The 13875-nt window shown below is 39.3% G+C and overlaps 2 protein-coding genes across 5 annotated transcripts; both read right to left on the reverse strand.

Annotated features, from left to right (window-relative positions):
• Positions 1-1973: 1973 nt before the first annotated feature.
• Positions 1974-4122, reverse strand: LOC117541759 (probable E3 ubiquitin-protein ligase DTX3). 2 transcript variants are annotated; one of them, XM_034208934.1, is made up of 3 exons: positions 3793-4122; positions 2866-3083; positions 1974-2287 (listed from the first exon to the last, which is right to left on the reverse strand). In XM_034208934.1, the coding sequence occupies exons 1-3, from the start codon at positions 4051-4053 to the stop codon at positions 2209-2211; spliced, it is 558 nt and encodes a 185-aa protein (XP_034064825.1). In that variant the 5' UTR covers positions 4054-4122; the 3' UTR covers positions 1974-2208. The 2 variants fall into 2 exon arrangements, with proteins under 2 accessions (XP_034064825.1, XP_034064824.1); XM_034208933.1 differs by having other exon boundaries at positions 3781-4122.
• An 837-nt stretch (positions 4123-4959) lies between these two features.
• dtx3 (deltex E3 ubiquitin ligase 3) lies at positions 4960-10337 on the reverse strand. 3 transcript variants are annotated; one of them, XM_034208835.1, is made up of 4 exons: positions 9617-10337; positions 8280-9082; positions 7097-7314; positions 4960-6868 (listed from the first exon to the last, which is right to left on the reverse strand). In XM_034208835.1, exons 1-4 carry the CDS (start codon positions 9627-9629, stop codon positions 6793-6795), a joined length of 1110 nt encoding a protein of 369 aa, XP_034064726.1. In that variant the 5' UTR covers positions 9630-10337; the 3' UTR covers positions 4960-6792. The 3 variants fall into 3 exon arrangements, with proteins under 3 accessions (XP_034064726.1, XP_034064727.1, XP_034064725.1); XM_034208836.1 differs by having other exon boundaries at positions 4960-7018; XM_034208834.1 differs by having other exon boundaries at positions 4960-7314.
• Positions 10338-13875: the final 3538 nt, after the last annotated feature.

Below are 13875 nucleotides of genomic sequence, written 5' to 3' on the forward strand. Positions count from 1 at the left end.
AGGGCAAAGAGTCATTCAATTAAAGTATACATTTTTGCGAAAGATAGCCCAATTTAAAAGTGCGGACACAATACTGATACCATGCCATTTGATTTTAAGTCATATAATTTGCATTTGAACAATAATGCCTAAAGAAATACAGTCAGATGGTATGATGTGTTCTTCTGGAACCCATCTTAAGCTTTCTATCTTATATTCAAATGTAGGTTACATTTCCTACAGTGTTTCTCTGTATATTTGGTTCAGTGCTCCATTTTTCTTTTGATGTCACAATCTGCTCCACTATTTAGAAAGCTCAAACTGTCACTGTAAGCCAGTCTCATGTTAAAGGGATACCACACATAGTCATAGAATATATACATTATAATAGACAACAACAAAACTACAGAATGCAGTAACAGGAATGTGTTTTTTCACATAAAACGAAGGAAAGAAAAAAGGAAAATGATTAGCAGATAAAAAAAACCCATACAGTTAATGGAAACCTGATAAGAGGACAAGAGATGAAAAGTGATGCTGATGACTGATGAATTGTGGGAGAAAAGGCGAGGGGGGGGTGGTACATTTGACCAGATGGGTTCTGGTCTGCTCTGTGAGGGCAGCAGATGCCCTGAGATCCGAGGCCACAGGAACGCCCCCAGCCGCTCAACACCAGAGTCCAGTTACTGTAAGCCTGTTACATGTGCACTCTTCCTGATACTGAAATATGGGTTAAAGCCGTTTCCTCATCACATAACTCCATGCTCCTGCCACTAAGATGATCAGCTGGAAATGTTTCAGATGCAGTTGTAACTCAGTTTAATGCATGCCCAAAAAAAAAAATCATAGATTGTGTGTCCAGTTTTCCTGCATGAAGAGATTTATATAAAGCTCCTCTGATTACAACGTTTTCAGGTGTTTTTGTGCTAGTGATGGGTAGGGCACTTGTTACAAATGTACCACTTAAATCAACAATAGATGAGCATTTAATTATTTTATCATCACCATGATTTCTTAAATTGAATGTGTGTGTCTGTGCATGTAACTACCACAACTCAGCTTTAACCATTAACCACCTGACTGAAATGAGGAGCGGATTAGTTCAATGTGGTCAAACAAAAGGTGATAGCGGTTCTCTCCGTCATAGAAACACTGTGAATACGTTGCTGCTAAAACTGCCCCGAGCCCCATAGAAACACATGACTCATCGTCTATAGCAGATGCTCGGCTATCTGACTGACTTTGGGCTATGAGGTTTGGGAGGTGCTGCAGGGCTGAGGGTTTGTGATGATGATACAGCTGCATACGAAGCAGACGCCACATAACATTTCTTTCTAAAAGTAGAGCATCACCCTCTAGTGTATCCACAGGCAAAAGGCAGGAATTCAGAGGTTAATTTCACAAATGTTTTGAGATTTAAAGACAGTTCTGGACTCCATATACTCTTGTTTGACACTAGTACATTGACTGATGTATAAAAGGCACAAAATGTGTTATTATGGTATTAGAGGTGCTATAGGATAAGACTGGGGATATTCTAAAAGTGTCTTAAAATAATGCCAAAATACCCTGCCAAAAGCAACAAGGCGTAAGTTTACCCATCAATACTTTATGACTTTCCTGGCCTGACATGTTTTAAACTGTACCAAAAATAGGAGAAATATGTTTTTTGTAAACTGCTAAATTGTGTCCTCAAACAGCTAGTAAATAGTGCATTTGTTGGGGGTTATGTTAAGCCACGGCATACGTGAATATCATATCAGCATTTAAACATAAAAAACGTTGATGATACCAAATACATTATCATCTTATTTCTCTAGCAAGCTTTAACTATCAGTTTGCTAGGTAAGTAATTGTACCACCTGATCTGTGTCCAATGTCCAGACCTGTGATCCAGGTTTCTAAAGATATTAGGAATAACAAAATCTGATGATTGGTACAACCCCTTTCACTTAACTGTAATATTTGTTTTGTTGGATCACATACTGTACAGGTTGTGGTTATAGGGTTTATTTGCATAGACAGTTGATAACTCTTTGGAAAAGCCACTAACCTTCATTTCTCAAGATAATAGTTCCATGTATCGACTTCATAGAGTAAAAACTTAAGCGGCATTAATCTCCATCGCTCAGAGAGTCCTGCACAAGCCTTGAACTTAAAATCAGAGACTTTGTAACAATACAAAGAGTCAAGTTAATTTGAAGGATGTCTTCTCATTGTCTTTACTCATCAATCATCCGGTGTGACTCCTTTAAGACGAAGCTCCTCTTGAACTCTGGACAAATAATCTGGATCTGGATATCCAAAACTGGAATGGAAAAAGACAAGCTGCAGTAAGTAAATCTCAGGATAAAGACTGTACCTTAAGCTTACTGAACCTGGATTTGTAATGTATCCATTGAAATGTATCTTGAAAAGGCTTTGCAACATAGGGTTATACAACTTATCCCACCAAATGTCAAATTTGCTAGACATGTTAACTTTGTTGCTTTACTTTGTTGATCTCTCCACTTAAATATATAGAGCCATCTTCAGATCAGCTTTTTTAATGTATTAAATACTTGTGTCTATAACCAATTCCTCACCTTTCCCAGCAGGCTAATCTGTCTATGAGTTTGAATAAAAATATAAATACAAAATATATATTGTATAGTTTTCTTCGGGCCGAACAGGGATGAAAATGGCTTCTGAATCTGAAAGGTAGCTTAAGCAGTCCAAAAGTAATAAGTCAACTATTTCCCTGTTGGATTTAATAGAGTAGAAGTCAAGTAAAAGCACCTCTAATTTATATTAAATACACTTTTTTTCTCCATGTGCCAACAAGACAGATTTCTGTACACTTACGGTTGACAACAATAGATGACTTTACTGTAATGATGTGCATACCTTTGTGGACCACCATCTATGTTGGTCTTATGATGAATGTCGTTCCAGGTGATGACGTTGTTGAGGCCTGTGGTGACGGATCGACCAACGGTGAAGACGAGTCTCCTGTCAAAGGCCTTCCTCAGCAACTTCAGGACTTTCTCCCCTTCCTCGCTGTCTGGCAGGAAGGCCGTACGAGACGTGCTGCCGTACCTCTTCCCGGGGTTTGGATGTTCAGGCTGTAATAAGGTAAAAAAGAGCAAGCATATATATTACAAAGATGAATGACAACTGTGTCTAACTTGTGATTACACCGAAACCTGAATATTATTTTTCTTTTTTTTGGTGAATAATGTTTGGGTGACACCTTGTGAAACAGCTATTTAACTGGGAAGGACTGTATTTTTAAAATAACATTTTATAGATAAAGTATTCCTGGTTCCTAGTATGAGTGTAATACTGCAATCACTGCAAGGTCACCTGGTATTTTATGTTTAGCAACTTTCAGCTCCAAAATCTATATTTTTACTTCAGCCAACTAAAACATTGTTAAAATAAAGTTTTTGCATAAATTACCATTTGATATTACATTTAAAAGGAATACAGAAAAGCAGACAAAACTATATTAATAACATTTTAGAAGTCTCTTTAATACTTATACATGTGTTATTTTTGTTTCTCTTTTATTGTATCTTCATGGAACTAAATTACCTTTTTATTATCGTTAGACTTTTGTTATAATTACAAAATTGTTTGTTAAACAATAAGAAAAAAATAGAAAACAGGCATGCTGTGTACTTGTGATCAATAACAAACAACAGCGCCATTTAGTGGACATGAAAAATCACAAACAGCTGATGAAGTCAAACAAACAAGAGCTCTGTTGTGTTGATATGTAGCCTCCTCTGGTAGCTTGTAGCTTAGTGTCAGTCTTACCCATGGTCTTACCCCTTGTATCCCCGCTGGGAAAGTGTACTGTATGACGATAGATCCGCAGTGCTCGAAGCCGGGCAGGCGCTGCCAGCTGCGCATGTCCGTCATGCTACCCTCCGGCTGGGTCCCCGTGTACTCTCCGTAGTAGGTATTGCATATCGGACAAGCAGGCTTCAATTTAAAAACCGAGTCGATACAAGCAGAGCAAAAAGAGTGAGAGCACTTTAACGTTTTCCTCTCACGAACTGTGTCCAAGCAAATCGCACAGTCCTCCATACTTTTAGGGACAACCGGAGTGGTTGTTTAGTGTGGTTGCCATTATTTTCCGGTGTGACGAGAGTGTTGTCTTTCCTTATAGGGATATGTGTGTCGGAAATAATGTGACGTCAAGCTAAGGAAAGTACCAATTCATACATAAGAAAGTCTGAAGGAAGAAGCAGATTTTTTTCGGCTGCGTAGTTTCAAATTCTAGCACTCGAGCTGGTTTCTCCAAAATTACCTACCCCACCTTTCAGGACAATCAATAAATTAAATAACACAGCGCTAATGTTATTTTCAACAACTGTTTATTCTAACTTCCTCTGATTAGAAAACGATGATAAAAGTATTCAAATACTAATCAGGTGACACGTTTTTGTTACTGATGTGTCATCATGGATTGATTTTCTAAAAAAACTGTTACTACCCTGGCCAAATAAGACACACCTATTTGTATTGGATTGTTGGGCTTTTTTAATTTACTCTAAATTAAAGCACAATACTCCATTTTAAGTCTGTTTAAATTGTATTTCTGAATTGTAATTATTGATGAATGAATTTGTCTATCAAGTTAATGATTCAGCTGCTAAAGGTGGCACTTATTTAATTACTGTTTATACCACTGGGTAATTTAATTTATAACGAATACATCATTGTTTATTTCTTAATATCTATATGATCATTAGAAGTGTGAGTGAATTCCATTGCAAGGAGAATTATAATGTAATGTGAAAATACGCTACAAGTATTTTAATCAAAATTGTACTGAAGTAATGTACTTTGGTAAATGTACTTAGGAGTTCAAATCAATTCTTGACTATAGGGGACAACCCAAACTCTTTCCAAATGGACACAAGTTTGATATGTGGTTGCTCGTGATGCACCTGCTTTATTTAGGTCCTACATTGAATATCCAACACAAACCCAAACATAACTTTTTATTCAAGTATTAAAATGTAAAGCACATTTTCTGAATATCAACAAAGTACGAATCAACACAATTATAAAAAGCAAAACTCCAACTTCTCCTCAACAATCAACTTGTAATATGTGTAATCTCTCCTACGATCAATTCTGCTGGCTCCTCCTCAGTCACGGTAATGCATAGAAATGTTTGCACAGTAGCTTTAGTGAACTACAATCCTGTGTCCCAAAAATATTTCAGTTGGTCCCATAACTTAAATACAAAGGGTCTGAAAACGGAAGAAAGGGGTCTTCTATGTATAGATCTAACAGGGCAAATGAATGACAGATGTACCACTAGCCAAGCAGGTTACTGCACTTAGCAAAGCATTTTCACACATACAGCTGTTCCAGTCTGAAGGTTTTTCAGCATTATGACGGCAAGGATGTTTTTTTTTATAGAGAAGCTTATTGAAAATACACATTAGTATACATATTTTCATGAACTGTCTTGTATTTGTACTTAAAGCCAGATAGTATAGTTACAAACATAATGCCGTTTACCTATCAATTAACACTGAAATATGCCCAAATTGCTTACTATTCAGTAGTAACATCATGCTAGATTTTTATCAAAAGTGAATGTAGGAAAGGCACAACAAAATGAGATCAATACCCCACCCTAAACCAGATACATTTTTCCTTTTTTTCTGTATCGTAGATTATCGTTTTAGAATTTGCAACAGTTCTCTGTTAAATGAGAAGATTAGCTGGCGAATCTCCCAGTTTGACAGGGAAAGAGGCATAGATAATTAAAGAGCTTTTGTGCCTTTGATTTGGTTTGACTGGTCTATATGCCCTTTCATCTTTGACATCGTCATAAATCTGGTAATTGGATGAACTCAATACCCACAATAAAGGTAATGTGCTCAACACCTGGGAGACATCTTAAAAAAACAGGAGTGAGCAATGGCAAAAACCCAGGGGAAAGTCCAAATGCACATTGAGAAAAAAAGGTGCTGCATTGAGAAAATTGAACATTCTTCCTATTTAAGTAAAGCGGAAGGGGAGAAGTAAATCGAATGCAAATGAAGAGTTCCAAGCAATTGACATCAACTTGTAGCCACCGAGCTTAGAGCCGATAGCCGCACAGACCTGTTTGCTCTGAGCACTCTTCCACGTAGAAGAAAAACTATGACTGACTTCACTGAGAAAAAAGACTCTCTTACAAAAGTGCCTGTGAGTGCTTAAGATTGCAATAACCCTTGAAAATAAATTATTTCTATTGAAGCAATGCTATTCTGCCTTATAACACAAGTACTTTCATTACAACCGATAATTAGTAACAATCAACTTAAACATTTCTGAGGAGATAAAACAAAGTATGTGTGCTTGTAGGAAAAAAGATTGTTATCCCCAGAGTAGAAATGAACATTAATATAACATCGCCTGTCTTTATAACATTAAACTTAGATGGCCTAAATAATATATAAGTACCATGATTTGCAATACGCCACGATGCTCTTAAATAAGTGCATCAGATACGGGCCCTGTTGCGAACAGTGACAGGTGGAGGATTGTGTAATACAAGAATGCACTGCACTCAAACTACTTTCCTCCAACTGTAGCACTAGGTTAAGCTGAATTATGGAGGAAAGATGAACAAACAGAGGAACAAGTAGTGGAGGGAAGTGGGCTCTGCTGCAGCATTAGACGCCTGTTTGCTGAGGGCCTCGTCTTCAGCCATCCTTTAAGGAACGGGCAGTCTCAGAGCACAACCTGGAGCTGAGTCATGTCCACCGCAAGGACACTCGGAAAGTCTTACATAGTCCTGGAAGAGTCTTTTTCCTGCTGTCAGTCGGCCGTGATGCCTTTCTCTCTGAGCTCCTCTGTCACTCGCACCAGGTAAGTGGGGTCTGGGTAGCCAAAACTGTCAGGAGAAATAAAAAAGCCATCACTTCATCTGAATGAGCTCAGGCAGCAATAGTGCCATCTAGCCAAGGACATCAACTGAAAGCATTTCCTTGTCAGGAACTTGAATTACATCTGTCAGTCACATCTGAGCCTCTTTCCCTGCTACCTGTTGGGGAGATTGTTGAGAATATTACCAAATCTAATCTCAGTGGCCATTTGCCTCCAGCTAAAAGCCCATACATACCAGCGGGGCCCGCCCCATAATGAGGTCTTGTGGTGAATGTCATTCCAGGTGATGACATTTTGCATGCCCGTAGTCATGGAGGTACCGATGGTGAAGATAAGGCGCTGTTCGAAGGCCCGGCGCAGCATGCCCAGCACACGGTTCCCCTCAGGGCTGTCAGGGAGGTAGGCCACACGGTCAGTTCCTGGGTACCGAACACCTGGGTTGGGGTGTTCTGGCTGTTGAGGAGGTGTAGAAAACAGGATCAGTTTAAATGAATAGCTTAAAAAGAAATGGTCTGTCTACTTGGATCTGGGGCTCTTTGCCTCTACAGTGATTGTTTTGCCAAGGTCATGTCTTGTACAGTATTTTTAACTGCATTTGCTACATGCTTTTGTAAGAACTATGTTTGCAAGTGTGTTCTTTTTTAAGAATCATTTGTGACAATACCTTTTTTGAATGCAGCATTTCCTTTTAATCCAAAACTATTTATCTGAATCTATTTCGTGAGAAAGGGGAACTCCACTGATTATTCACAAAACGGTCAGTTTGTAGAACTTCTCTGGGGAATTACTAATCAGCCTGTAATACAGTTTCATTTCTTCTTGGGGAAGTGCATCGTAAAGTCCAAGACTAAAAGGTGCTGATGTCATCAGGGGTTATGTTGTCCTTGATAGAGTTTGAAATATGTTGGCAATTACGAGTCAGGAGCTAAAGAAAAAATATTTTTCTATGACATCATATGAAATTGAGGATCGGGCAAATAGACAAGTTCGACCCATAACATTTATAAAATCATAGAAGATGCAATAGAGAATGCACAGTTCTTTGCATGGTGTCCTGTTATTTCACAGATCATCAAGTGGCGGTAAAGCGCCAAGATGTGCTGCAATGGGCCAGAAAAAACGTACAGATACTAAACCAGCTTCGGAAAACAATCAATTTTGATGAATCTAGTTTTCTTCTTTGTATCACAAAAGACAGGTCAATCAATTTGAGAGTGAAAGCCGGTTCAGTGGGCTGTACTACAAAGTGAGATTAGCAGGTATGCGAGGTATATTGAGTCTTAAGTCACGGTTTTTGTTACGAATGTGGTTGTCGTTTTATCCGGCTAAACTTGAGCACATTTTGCTAACATTTTATAAACCCATAGATGAATATATCAATGAGACTTAATGTCTGCATCTTCACATGGTCTACTCACTGCCTGTAGGCCAGGAGGGAAGCTGTAGATGATGCAGATACACCCGTAGCCGTCATGGCCAGGAAGCTCCAGATGAGGATCTCTCTCTACGATCATTGTACCGTTAGCAGGCTGGTTCCCAATCAACTGGCCATACACAAGCCTACAAACAGGACACGCTTTCTTCACCTTAAAGGCTTGATCCAGGCAAGAGCGACAGAATGAATGGCCACACCTCTCCAAGGTAGTCTTCTCTACTATGTCCCCCATGCATATTGAACATGTACCATTGTCCTCCGCCTCACTACGAGACGCCAAGCTGGAGTCAATGTCCTTCCTCTGGGCTGCCTCGTGGAGCATGGCACATGCCTCCTCATCTACAGGCTTCCTGAACTTCTGCTGCTGTCTCTGGGAGCGCCGAGGCTGGGGAGGTGGAGGCTGGAGCAGGCTCCCCTCCCCGTTTGGTTCCAGGAGTCCCACACAAGGCAGCAAAGCCCTCTTCCTCTTGGGTCCCCCATCCTGTTTGCTCATTTCTTTGCGGGCACAGCGGCATAAGTCAATGAAAGCTTTTCGTGTCTCGCTGGAGATGGGTCCATCCATCACCCCAGCTCCACCGTTCCTGGAGCCTTCTACAGGCTGCAGCCTCACAGCGCAGCATCCCCCCCTCTCTCCTCGCCTGACGATACCAGCGTTCATCCCCTGCTTGTGCTGGAAGTCAATGAGCCAGGGCCGCCCAGCTGCAGCCAGGTAATCCCACACTGCCTGTGAAACCAGCACCTCATCACTGCCCTGGCCAGCACGCACACTCATCTCATCAGAGGAAACTGCAAGGAGAGGCACATAAAAGTAATCAGCACATTATTATATGAACAAAAACACAACTCACTTGTTTGATCAAGCCTACATCAAGTTACAGAAGTTGCTCCCTCAGGTTAAGTGCTAACACATGATGCTATTTTCAAAGGCATTACAGGGAAATATGCTATATTTTTGCTCAGATCTGGTTACAATAGTATTTGGGTTTCTACTGACTGGGGCTTTACTTGTATGTCTATACCTGGCCTATAAGCTCGCAAAACGCAAATGTTAAGCAACATCAATTTAGTTTTTTTGTTTGTAGTGTGCATGACAGTGCAAGTGAATCTAATAGCTCTACATGGACAGCTGTTGACAGTGGATGTAGCACGAAATATACAACAGGCAGCATCACAGCATTGCTGGGGACGCATCAGCTGTTCAGAGATTCAGACTGTAAACAAAGGAAACTAAACCCGTCATACTGTACGCGGAAAACATGAAAGCCCACCGACAGCCACATGCAAAAACAAGATTGACACTTCTTTAGGTTGAGAGGTTACCTTGTGATCCCATAAATCCCTTCAATTGTGAATAAAGCGTCCTGTTGAACAGAAAAAGAGAGGAAGAAAAACTGAAGGGCTGGAACAAGCGTTATCACAGCTGCTCGGCGATATTTTGACTGAGCCATCCTCCGCAGGAGCAAAGGGAAATTCAGCGATTTCGCAACGTTAGCCTTTGATACATTTATCGTCAACAGTTAGCTAAGTGGTTTTCCCCTTTGATTTCTTCCGTACGTCACCCTCTGCCGTAGCTCGTCGCGGTCAGGGAGGTTTAGTGGATTAAACAGTGCTCCATCAGAGGAGGCCTTTATTTCTGACGTGCCGCTGCAGCTAATCCGCAAATAATTCCTTTTTGTAGTCAAGACATGATATCCCAAAGTATATCCAGTTCAAATCTCTTTAGATCCTTGTCCTGGCTCTGACAAATGCCATCCAAAGCCTGCACCTAGTCCCCAGTCTCTCCTGTGTTTGCCTTCCTCGTACGTCCTTGGGCTATGCGTATCACAGAGTATAGCATTTGTAGTTACTCTTCTTATCTGGCTTCAACCATGCTAGCTGTGTGTCAGCTTTGTCCAGGCAGATAATTTGCTCTTTCTTCTCATGTTGAGTGTGTGCCTGTGCTTTCACACCGCGTCCTCCTCTCTGTTGACTGTGCAGGAGCAAACATACCCATTAATAAGGGGACTGGGATTTACGAGAAAGTGTGACCAGGAAGTTCGTCACTGAGCTGACATGATTGGCTGGCTATGGTGGTTTGTGTTTTTCCTCCTTCATGCTGTGGCTGAATCATTTCTTTTGTCGTGATGACAAGCTTTAATCATAACGCACAATACACGCTTAGTTCACACAAGAGTCAGCCTACGCTCCATCGAGGGAATACCCACTCATTCAATTATAATGCAAATGAAGCTATCTCTCAGGGTACACCGACGTATTGACAGCAATTATGTAATTTTTGATACTTTTGACAAGATGTATTGTTTGGACATAGCTTTCTATGTGAGCACACAATAGCCTACACATTGAGCTGTTCCCAGTTTTTAGTTTACGTTTTCAGAATGTACTAGTTTTCTCTTTAAAAAAAAAAAACATCTCCACAAGTGTCCCTTGCATAAATAAAGTGCTTTCTCTCTCTCTATCTATCTCTCTATCTCTCTATCTATCTCTCTATCTATCTATCTATCTATCTATCTATCTATCTATCTATCTATCTATCTATCTATCTATCTATCTATCTATCTAGTAAAATTTAAAAGCACTCAGGTCAGATTAAAACTTAGAAGCCGGTTATTAGCACCATGGAAGTAGCAAAAGAAAAGAGAGAACATTCATTTTAGTAAGCTTTCCAAATAAAATATAGTAAAAAATACATTTTTAAAAAAAAGGATGTGATGTCCAGTATCTGCAACTGGATAGGACATATTTTCTCTGTTGAAGTAATGATTTACTTTAATGATGCTAATATTCTATTAAATCATAAAATGCTTGTAGCGACGCTGTCCACATAGCCTAAAAAGTCTACTTTTCCCAAGCTCAAGTAACATCCTTCTTTTCAGATGTGTAACAATGTGCATGTTCCAACTGATCCAAGCAGGTTTTTAAATAGTTTATTTAACCTATGAAGGAGTTCACCAACATTTTGAGATTCATGGTTTTCATCTGAATCTAAAGCTGTCGTAAAAATTATTTGGAGTAAAGTGTTTGATATACTTTATACTAGTATAAAGTACCATACTGAAAATGGAAATACTTGAATGTTCACTTAAATACAGTACCTGAGTACATTCCCTAATTATACCACCACTGAAACATGTTTATATTGAAACTATAGCCAAACAGAAGGAGAATCCAACCCAATACATATGTTACATTGTGTATTCTATTGATATTGGAGAATAAGGTGAACTTATTAATACACACAAATACCTCTCTCAGAGCCCAGCACATGTCCTCATAACACTGTTGTAGTCAGTTCATTAAAACAGATTTTTTTTTTTTGTAGATTTTGTGTCAAATGAGTTTTACATGAATGTAGGTCTTCCAGCTATGTATCACAAAATGTACTCATATGCCGGTAAAGCCTTACATGACATAGTGTACCAGGGGGTTGCTGCATTATTTATTGTATATGGAGCAGCTCTAGCATTTTCATCTAGCTGACGTCATCACTGTCTTGTCCCTTGCTATTTATAGGAAAGGTGTCATAAATTAAACCTTGTTATCAAGAGTTGGAAAGTTGTATTAAAATGATAGAAATTCTATTTTAAGGTTCTGACAAAGACAAAAAAAAGGCTGAGAGAATAGAGGGTTTTCCTTTTCTTTGCTTTCTGCTATTTTATTAAATGAAACTTGAAATTAGTAAAAAATAGTATTTTCTTGTTTTTGGCTTGTGACACTTTCCTGTTGTAACAAAGTAATTTTTCTAATTCAGATAACATTTGAATTTACAACTAATACAAGCATGTTAACAAATCCCTCTTTGACTATCTGCAAGAAATTATGTAAATGTATGAATCATCATCACAAATCTGTTATACCAAAACTTTTATTTGCAGTTATTATATCTGGAGCTATAAACGATCTTTACCACATCCGGAGTTTCAGCGGCTTGACAAATTATATAAATGGCATCATTAAAGTAAGGCTGGTGGGGAAATGTTTGTCAACTGGACCACAGTAATGTATGATATTATGTTTTCAGATCAGAAAAATGCATACAAATTAGTGACTTTTAAAAAAGACAGCAGCACAGCAAGCTATTACTAATTCCCTCTTTACTGTAAGTCGTTCTAGCTGCAGAAAGCTCTTGGAGAAATTCTGGTTACACTGATGTATTTTTTCTTAAATGATAATTAATTAATTTACATTGTAAATGAGCAAAAATAACCCAATAAAACACTATTTACTTATTTTGTAAAACATTACAGAGAAGATAATGTTGCTATAGAAATTTGAAATTGTTGCATTACTCAAATGTATTAATATTACAGATCGATTAGTTTGCTTCAAAGAGATTTATAAACCTAAAATCCATTGCTGACAATGTCTTTCAATTTGAAAGCGTATAATTTCCTCTCATCTGGCCTTAATTTCTCCTCCACTAAATGGGCTAAAATTAGGATTGAACGGTTATGCTGTGTACTCTAACTACAGCTTTTTCCGTGGCCAATAGAAACTCCCATCAGTCAACTACCTCCAGCCTCTCATCTTCAAAGTGTCTACTTCCCCAGTGTCCACGTCCCCCATAAGGCCTGACATGGTTTTGGCTCCACTTCTATCCATTTAAAAGCACATGTCTGGCACTAGGTGGAGAGTTGGAAAGAAAAAAGGATTGTTTTGTCACCATACCCATCCACCAAGCCCTTCACTATAATGTGCCAATCAAGTCTGTGTAAAACACCTATTCTGTCAAATATTTTCATCTCCATTGTCCCACACATTCGGCAGCTCCCTGGCAATGGTATTCTATCCCAGTGGCTCTCTCATTCCCTGCCTTCATGCTATTGTTCGCTTGTTTTATCGAGAGCTGCAGCCTCAGTGAAACTGCCTCTCAGACTATCCTGTCTGAGTCCAACGGCTTGAAGCTGCTCCCAAATTGACCATGTTTGCCTTTAAAGTCATCTGTCAGTTGACATGTCTTTTTCTGCTGCTTGAGTGCTTTGGCCTACTAAGACAACCACTACAAGTCAAACACCACCGCTAAGCAGGTGCATCTGACAGCCTCCACTCCTATGGGGGACTTAAACTGATAAAGCTTCACTCTGACATCATGGAGTGCTATGCTAAAAAGGCATCTGTTATTAAGCCGACTGAGAAGCAAGCTGTGAAGTGAAATGCTTTGGCTCTCAATACTGCATGTGTGCCTGCCTCTGTTCAGACATTAACAACAAGCCAAGTCCTACATCTTTTTTTTAATATCTCCCAATGCAGAAATGCACTAACTGTGCTCTGCGCATATGATCAGCAGAATCTTTTTGGGGGATGGTGTCTGTGACGTCCTGGACTCATGACACAAAATTAACCTTAGTCTTATTCGCTTTGGAGGAACTTGCAGGGGATCCAATGACGCATCATGATGAAGTTAACATTGAATGCGCAATACAGTGTAATGGCTAAGACACCATCTGTGTTTAGCTAGCTTCAATTTCACAATGCAATTCTAGCTGCCTACGGTTTGAACTTTAATATCCACAATACTTGAGGTCATGTATTTTACTTGATATTTTGATCCATGCCACATTATTCTTAAACCCCTCTCA

The sequence above is a fragment of the Gymnodraco acuticeps genome, unplaced genomic scaffold (assembly GCF_902827175.1).
Source record: "Gymnodraco acuticeps unplaced genomic scaffold, fGymAcu1.1, whole genome shotgun sequence".
NCBI lineage: Eukaryota > Metazoa > Chordata > Actinopteri > Perciformes > Bathydraconidae > Gymnodraco > Gymnodraco acuticeps.